The sequence below is a fragment of the Oryzias melastigma genome, linkage group LG20, assembly GCF_002922805.2.
Source record: "Oryzias melastigma strain HK-1 linkage group LG20, ASM292280v2, whole genome shotgun sequence".
NCBI lineage: Eukaryota > Metazoa > Chordata > Actinopteri > Beloniformes > Adrianichthyidae > Oryzias > Oryzias melastigma.
The window spans coordinates 21,588,850-21,597,285 of NC_050531.1; the positions used below are offsets into that span (position 1 = coordinate 21,588,850).

The 8,436-nt window shown below is 42.9% G+C and overlaps 1 protein-coding gene across 4 annotated transcripts in view; it reads right to left on the reverse strand.

Annotated features, from left to right (window-relative positions):
- The window catches only part of LOC112151143 (5'-AMP-activated protein kinase subunit gamma-1), a 33,650-nt gene that overhangs the window by 12,778 nt on the left and 12,436 nt on the right, over positions 1–8,436 (reverse strand). For 2 of the 4 annotated variants that reach the window (XM_036217460.1, XM_036217459.1), the window contains one exon: positions 2,399–2,643. In XM_036217460.1, coding sequence (XP_036073353.1) covers positions 2,399–2,643 — 245 coding nt within the window. Of the gene's footprint in view, positions 1–279; positions 771–2,398; positions 2,644–8,436 lie in introns of those variants that run through there. The other 2 variants (XM_024279839.2, XM_024279840.2) reach the window with 2 other exon arrangements.

Consider the following 8,436-nt stretch of genomic DNA (forward strand, 5'->3'; position numbering starts at 1 on the left):
TGGATGGATGCATAGATGGATGGATGGATGGATGCATAGATGGATGGATCGATAGATGGTTGGATGCATAGATGGTTGGATGGATGGATGGATGGATGGATGGATGGATGGATGGATGGATGGATGGATGGATGGATGGATGGACGGACGCATAGATGGATGGATGGATGGATGGATGGATGGATGGATGGATGTGATGCATTGCTGAATATTTTTTAAATACTGAACTAAGTGATTCAGATAATTGATGCGCATGCGTGGATCAGTCAGGAGTCTGACCTGTCAGTAGCGTGCATCAAACACGCACGCGCATCCTCAGCTGTCAGGACCGTTAGGTGTGACGCAGCAAGGCACACCTGCTCAAATCAGGGCCGGGACTAAAACATCTCGCACGTGAACATTAAAGCTTAAGAAAATCAACGGCCAGAGTGAGCGCGCGGCCTGCTGTCATCTCCGGATCACTGGGTCCTCCGGTACCCGTCTGATCCGGGATGCGGTCCCGCGGGGGCAGCAACGTCCTGCACGGTGTGAGCGTCAGCCGGCACCTACCCGACAGTCGCCGTTCATTGGCCTCTGCTGCCAAACGCAGCTTTCGGGGGATGAAACGCTCCTTCACGGCTTCATCTTACACCTCAGAGCATCGAAATGAGCTTTGACGCCGCTGAACGCTCGTCTGCTCTCGGTAAAAGTCGCTTCGGCCCGCCGCTTGGCTTTCTAACAAGCTGTCGGAGCTAACATGATTGTCTTCCGGTGGCGGATTTCAAAATAAAAACATGGCTTTTGCTATTCTCCTATGAAAAGAAATAACTTCCGGTTATCGAACCGGAAGTCGAATCACTAATATTTTCAACTATTAAAGACATTAATTCTCCACTTTTATCCATATTGTTACATTAAAAAAATAATTTACAATCAAAGGTAAAATAAGGATACAACAAAACATCTAAATACCCCAAATAACTCTATAAAAAATAAAGCCTTTGAAGGTTGTGAAAATACATTAAAAATTATGGCTTTGTCTGAATTCTCTCCTAACTACAGAAAAAAAAAAAACTAAATAGTGAACCATTTCGTGCTCTGGATTTAAAGGGCAATTTTTACACCAGATATAAAAATGTGGTTGGTTTATTCAAATATTACATTTAAACATGTTATTTTGTTTGAAATTGTTCGACCGCGATGCATTGTGCTCTATATCCACTAATCTAGTGACCATCGATGTACGCTAGTTTTTTCCAAAGACTTCTGGGAAGTCTCCAGTGCACTCTATTTTGGAATTAGTAGATTCGGACAGCCCTAAACATGGTGAATGCACTATATAGTGCACTATATAGGGATTAGAGGGGGGAATTCGGACACAACTAATGAACTACCCAGTGATCTTTGTGCCACCGTGTTACATCTATAGAGCTCCAAGAGCTTATGTCACACGGAGTCGTCCCCCTCAAGGCGCCGCCGTTTTGGTAGCAATCGGGCCTGAGGAATTGAATCATGCTGGAGGCTAATCATAGTTAATAACTGTTGGGCACCAGATTGGACAAAAGGAAATAAGAAAGGAGCAATATCCCCCCTGGAGGAATCCACAAATACCCCTGCAGCCGAAGAATGTCTGTTACCGGTCCATCCATACTCATCTAAAAAACTCTGATCATGCTTTGCAAAGAATTTATTAAAGATAATTGGATTGATGCTAAACATAAAGAGTTTTATTATTATTATTTTTTTTCAGAGCAAAAGACTGTACAGCAGCCGCAGCGACTGCATACATTATGACGCAGATGAGGGCTGTCTCTCTGTAGGCTACCTCAAAATCAGGAGTGTGTGCTTCCTTCTAAATCAAACAATTAACACTTGCTAAGGGTGATAATATTCTCCGCAATTTTTTCTGGCTGCTTCTGAGTCAGCTGATGCTGTCTCTCCATGCAGAGACATATTAAAAGATGAAAAGTTAAAAGCTAACAGTTAAATTAAAGGTAAAAAAAAAGAAAAAAAAGAAAGAGAATGTGTCATAACAGTAAAGCACAGTATGAGCAGAGATTCTAATGATGCCCTCAAAAGATTTTTTTAATAGGCAGTGAGGATGCCTGCTGGATTCTGAGCACACCTGTACCCTTTCAGCAGGAAGATTACAGGTGCAACTATTGGTGAGTTTCTGTATCAACCATATTGAACCTAAAGTGTGAGTTATCAAGACCAAATCCATAAAATCTCTTCAGTTTACAGTCATTTTTAAAAATACATATTTATAATGTAGTACAATTCAAAGCGTATGAAACCAGTGGAGTGATCTGATATTATCAAGTGTATCATCATCTTAGAACATTAAGGTTTCATCAACTTTCATCTTCCTTTTCCTCTTGAAGTTCTAACACATGAGCACACACACCAGCCTACTCACCTGAGTGCTGATTGGAGGAGACGCAGGAGTGGGCGGGGCTTGAGGCGGCTGGCAGCAGGTGAGTGAGGAGGTTGGGAGGTCGTAGCGATGTCCGGGGTCGGGTGGGGAGGAATAAGAGCGCAGCCTCCTGCTCTCCGGACGCCGCGGCTCCGTCAGGTAAGTCTGTAGCTGGAACACAGCCACCTCCTCCCTGCTGGAAGGGGAAGCAGGAGGGGGAGCCGGGGGAGGTGAGGACTTGCTTTGGGCTGGGGGGGGGGCGGGGAAGAACAAGGATGCCGAAATGTAAAGACAGATGCTCTGCAACATGAGGCAATAGTGCCCTCTAGAGGAGCATATGTTTCACTGCATTCAATAAAATTGTATAGAGCACCTCAACACCTCCCTCCCTCATCATTGACCCTTTCACTTCAGAGAAAAGCTCTGCTTTAAAATAAAAGTAGTAAATAAGTAAATAAAATGAAAAAAGTGAACCATTATGATAACCCATGAGGGTGATGTTTGGCCTCGGATCCTCATGTTCGTGTCTGTCAGGAAGACCACATCTACATCTAAATACATCGGAAGGTCTCCTAGTTTAGAAGACATAATAAAAAAGTTTACACAACCTCAAGTTTTTCATAGTTTTTGGTGTGTAACAAAAACAAAGATCAGTTCACATTTAGAAAGCTTGAGTTCACAGCTTTTGTTTTGTGAATATTTGATCCTCTCCTGTTGAGGAACCTAAAAACTTGTCTTATCTGGGTTCTAATTAAATATTTTGGGCTGCTGCTCTAAATGTTGAGATTTTGTTAAACCTGCCTATGTTTGTTCGGGGTGTAACGATTCATTTTAACAACAATTCTTTTCATATCATAATTCATTATTCACTATACATATCATAATTTGTGGTTGCCAATATAACTGATAGTCGATATTGGTTTGTTCTGAACAATCCGATTTGATCAGATTCACTAACCTAAAATGGACTCTTTAGCCAAATCTTCAACCAGTGTGACTAAGAAATAAATATCTGCCACTGAACAGTGCAGAGGGAGATTTTCAGATTCCTTGGCCTAATCCAAACTCTTCCCTTCTCCTTTCCTCTTCATTTAGCCCTCCAAATAGAGAGTTATGAAAAAATAGTGTCCCATATTTCGACTGTCACTTTCATTCAATGACGTCACCAATAGTTGCCAGTCCACTAGCTTTAGCGTGGGCCTTCCAGCGCTCAAATATACATAACAGCGGCTTTAGAACTTTAAAAAAGTCATGCTACAACAAAAAGTCATTACTTACATTTAAATATAAACGTCTGTGGTTCAGAGCGCACCCACGTGAAGAAAACACTTCTCAGCGTGACGCGGTTTACCCTTGCAACGGAGGACTTTGTTTCCCTCCGCTTGGAGGGTGGAATTAAAAAAAAAGATTACGGGCACACTTGCACTAAAAATGTCCCTTCAAATGGATAGGGAGATGGGAAGAATTCAGATTGGGCCTTTGTGTGTCTTGTTAAATAATAAAGAACAAGAACTCATACATTCGGTTTCTCATTGTGAACTGCACCTCAGCCTTCAGTACGATCATCCCACAAACCCTCATCCACACTAAGACAGAGCTTGACTCTCTGCAACTGGGTCTGGACTTCCTGACAGAGCAACATGTCCTCCTCTTCCATCAATCACCCTCAGCACAGGTTCCTCCCAGGGCTGTGCCAACTTCCTTCTTTTCACCACGCTCACACATGACTGCTCAGCGGTTCAGAGACAACAACCTTTGCATCAATGTGAAGAAGACCAAAGAGATGATCATGGACTTCAGAGGAGACAGACATCTCCCTCCTCCCCAGCACATCAGAGGGACCGCAGTGAAAATAGTTTCCAGCTTCAGGTATGTACTTGCACATCTCCAATGACCTCACATGGACCACCAACACTTCCTAACGGATCAGCAAGGCACATCATCACCTCTATTTTCTAAGTAGCTTAAGGCGGCCTTGGATGGGGCGCCCAGTGAGTCCTGACATCCTTGTAAAGGTGGCGGAGAACGTTCTGCCATCTTACATCATGGTGTGGCCTGGCAGCAGCAGAGAGGAAAGCTCTGCACAGGTTAATCAGAGATGCACAGAGGACTGTGGGATGCACCCTGCAGACCACCGCCAACACTTAGGCAGCAAGATGTAGGAAACGAGTCTCCTGCCTCCTGAAAGACCCCACTCACAACACTTCTCTCTGCTCCCCTCAGGCAGGAGGCTACAGTGCATTAAGATCAGGACCACCAGACTCACAAACAGCTTTTTCCCAGAAGCAGTAAGACTGCTGAACTCTCCCCTCCCTGTTTCTACATTCCCTTTTCATGGACAAACACATCTTCACAACAGTGTTCTATTTATATTTTGTGTTAAATTTGTGCTATACTCCAGAGGATAACAAGTTCAAGGTATACTTGTGTACCACAATTTTTCTTGCCATATTTGCACTATAATCGGCCGGAGTCATGAATGTGGTTTCACCCATGTAGTAAAATGAAAGTAAAGAATCTGTGATTCTTTGAGGTGTAAATTAAATATTTACATGTGCTGGAAAGAATGTCATTTTATTTCTTTTGTTGTGAGGTTATATTAAATTGCATTTTAATCAACTGGAGGGAAAACTAGTTTTCAATGAATTTAGTTACAACAATATTATATAAAACTTTGGCAACTTTTATGAAAAACATCTGCAACTTCAAAATTTTTGTGCCTTAAATATTATACAAAATGCATGCGAGATTGTGTAGGGACTGTACAGCAATACAGACTATAGAGTTTCTCTTTTGTATTTTTGGTTGTTAGTGTGCCTTGTGAGTCTTGCTCAGGAAAAAAGAGAACTTTGTCTCAAAAAAGGTGAAAAAACACTCCCTTAAGTCGTAACTCGCAGCATCTGCTGCAGGTTTTTGTCTAGTCTGGGACAATCGGCTACATCTTAAGAGGTATGTCTTGCAGTTCCCTTGAAACTTGTCTAGCTACTTTAAAAGGGGGTCATGAAAACAGAATGTGCTATTGTTGTGTTTGTGGTAAGTGTATTGTGAAGTATTTGTAAGGATGATGTAAGTTACACTCGTTTATGACGTACGAGAGATGCTGTCACATGGTGCACTTTAATCCACACTCCAGTGGTTAGTGAGATGTAAGTACTGGCCCAATTACTGACTGCAATGTTGTGCAGATGGGGTGAGCAGGAGATACATGGGCCCCTTTTAGGATTTCTACTCAAACTACCGTGTGATTGTCTTATTTCCTAAATTCTAACAGTCAGGCTGCAAGCAAGGAGCCCGCAAGGAGTGATACAACATTCAAGACATCCATCCATTTTCCTGACCGCTGTGTCCCTCGCGGGGGTGCCGGAGCCTAACCCGGCTGCTGATGGGCGAAGGCGGGGTTCACCCTGGACAGGTCGCCAGTCTGTCTCAGGGCCTCAATCACACACCCATTCACTCTCACAGTCACACCTAGGGGCAATTTAGAGTCACCAATTAACCTATGAAGCATGTTTTTGGACGGTGGGAGGAAGCCGGAGTCCCCGGTGAAAACCCACGCATGCACGGGGAGAGCATGCAAACTCCACACAGAAAGGTCCCAGCTGGGAGTCGAACCGGGGCCTTCTCGCTGTGAGGCAAGAGCGCTAACCACTGCGCCACCTTGAAGACAAATGTACAATGTATTTTTGATCTGAGATCATGTTTGCTTGAAACTTTAGGCAACCTCAATGCTTTAATCTGAATATCCTCACCAAGGTCAGGTTCTTTCAGTTAGAGTTCCTCAATGAGCTCTGATATTTGAAACAGTCATTGACAAACTGTCAGTGAGCTAATGATAGTGTCCACTCCATAGAAATATATTATTACTGGACGAAGCGGGGTTTGACGTCATCCATAGAAAATGCCTTTCCTCCGGCTCTTGCAATGTGAGGCCAAATCCGTGGACATTTCTCTGCATTTCGGGTGCCGCCATTTGGAGCCAGATGACAGTGATTGGTCCAAGTCGGCCTCAGTCATGTTTTTAGGGCAACGAAAGTTACCAGTAACGAGTGAGTTTGTTCGAATTCCACATGACTTCCATAAAAGTTCGAGGTGGGGCCAACGGGCTCCGCATGCTTTTGTTGAAGAAACTGATTGGTCAGTTTATAATTTGCGATAAAGAAAAAATATCTTAAAAAAAAACGAGGATAAGAATTTAGATGTGAAAAATGTTTCAAAGCAAGAATGGTTATTCTGATTAATAGAAATAGTAATAATTGCCTATTTTTCAATAGAAGTCTGGGATTTTTGCTACTTGTAGCCAGCAGTAACCTTCTGTTTGGAACCCCAGGGGTTGAGCTGTCCACTGATTCTACAGTCTATGGTCCACTCTAAGGCTGGGCTCATATTCAGGGTTTAGCTCATACGGAAGACAAAAAAAATGGTACCCAATGCCTCTCTGAATGAAAGATATAGAGAACATAAATATCTCTAAATATTTATGTTAATCAGTCAGTTAAGAAAATAGCTTTATATCCTAAGCACTTTTCATACAGCTTGTACCTTAAATCAAGTCTTAAATCATTAGATAATGTGTATTTACTTAGTCTTTGATTGATATTTTGCAAACTAACCCAAACTCATCCCATTCAAATCTTATCCCTAAACCTTACCAGAAGTGTATTAAAACTGCATTATTTTTCACACTGTGGTTTTCGAATGAAGGACTGATAGTTATAGCTATAGCAATAGCTATAGTTCTTTAGGGTTGATTTCACAAACTCTGCATGGTTTTACTGATGTAAATAAAAGAATGAACCGTCAAATCTGCCTAAAAATCTTTGTGTGATCAGCTCTGTTGCATTCATGGGTTCTCTTTTAGACAGGCTCCTTATTTTAAATCAATCCAGAGGATGCTTCTGCTGCTCTGCTACCTCCCTCTTCTGGCTGCTACATTTAGTATAATCTGTTACCTTTTTTATTTATTTATTTTTTGCCATGCTGCCTTCTGGTCTGTTTTGCAGAGAATCCCTGGCTTCTGCTGCAGCTCAGCTTGTTGTGTTTGGGTGGTGGAGCAGAATGTCACATTGTGCCTGTGCGCAGTGGCTGCAGGATGAAAGAGGTACGACTGAAAACAATCCGGGCCAACAGTCGGCTGAGGATTTTAAAGTCGGGCACAGCTGCTCCGGTCGCAGCCCTCACATCTGCTAGGTCATAACTAAGCAAAGAGGGCTAAAAATAGTGCAGATGTGTGTAAAACAGGATGTCAGGAATCCACTCTACTCCTCATTTGAGCTTTTTTTCCCAAATGAAGCTTCACAACCAGATTTTTCTGAAGATGAAGATGGTTCCACCTTCCACAGACCTGCTGGCAGGAGATCCAGGTTTTCTGTTTTCTCTCAGAGAAGCTGCTGCAGCAAGAAGCTCTTCTCAGCTTGTTCTCTTGGTGTCTAGTGACCCGGCTGTTATCAGTCTGTCAGAGCAGTGCAAGCTTCACAGGGGGTCACAGCTCTCTGAGAAGATCCACAATCACAATTGCTTTGGTGACACACGGAGAACCTGAGCAGCATTAAGGGGATCAGGTTTGTTTTTGTTGCTACGCTCTCCGTTCATCCTGGAGGCTCAGGAATTCAGGTCTCTGACGTCTTCACAACCTCACAGTGAACACACGAGCACCTTAGACAGCTGCATTGTTCTTCACGGGCTCTGAGACAACCATGGTAACAGCAACATGAAGACGTTCAGCCATGCTTTAGGACAGAACTCCTGTAGAACCCAACCAGCACCAGCTCCAACACAAACAGTAAGAAAAGAAACTGTGATGTGTGTCTGAGAAAGAGCTTTTCCAATGTCGGTTCCTTAGCATTTGAGATACATTTGGGGCCATGTAACCAGGATTCGTACTTCCTGATGAAACAGACAATCAGCTGATTCAAATTGACACGCTGTTATTGATGGACAATCTATCACATTATGAGTTCTTTTTAGGTAAAAATAACCCACAAAACCTACTGAAGCTGGATCATTTCACTCGGTAACCACTAGGGGCCCATTTTACACAAAAA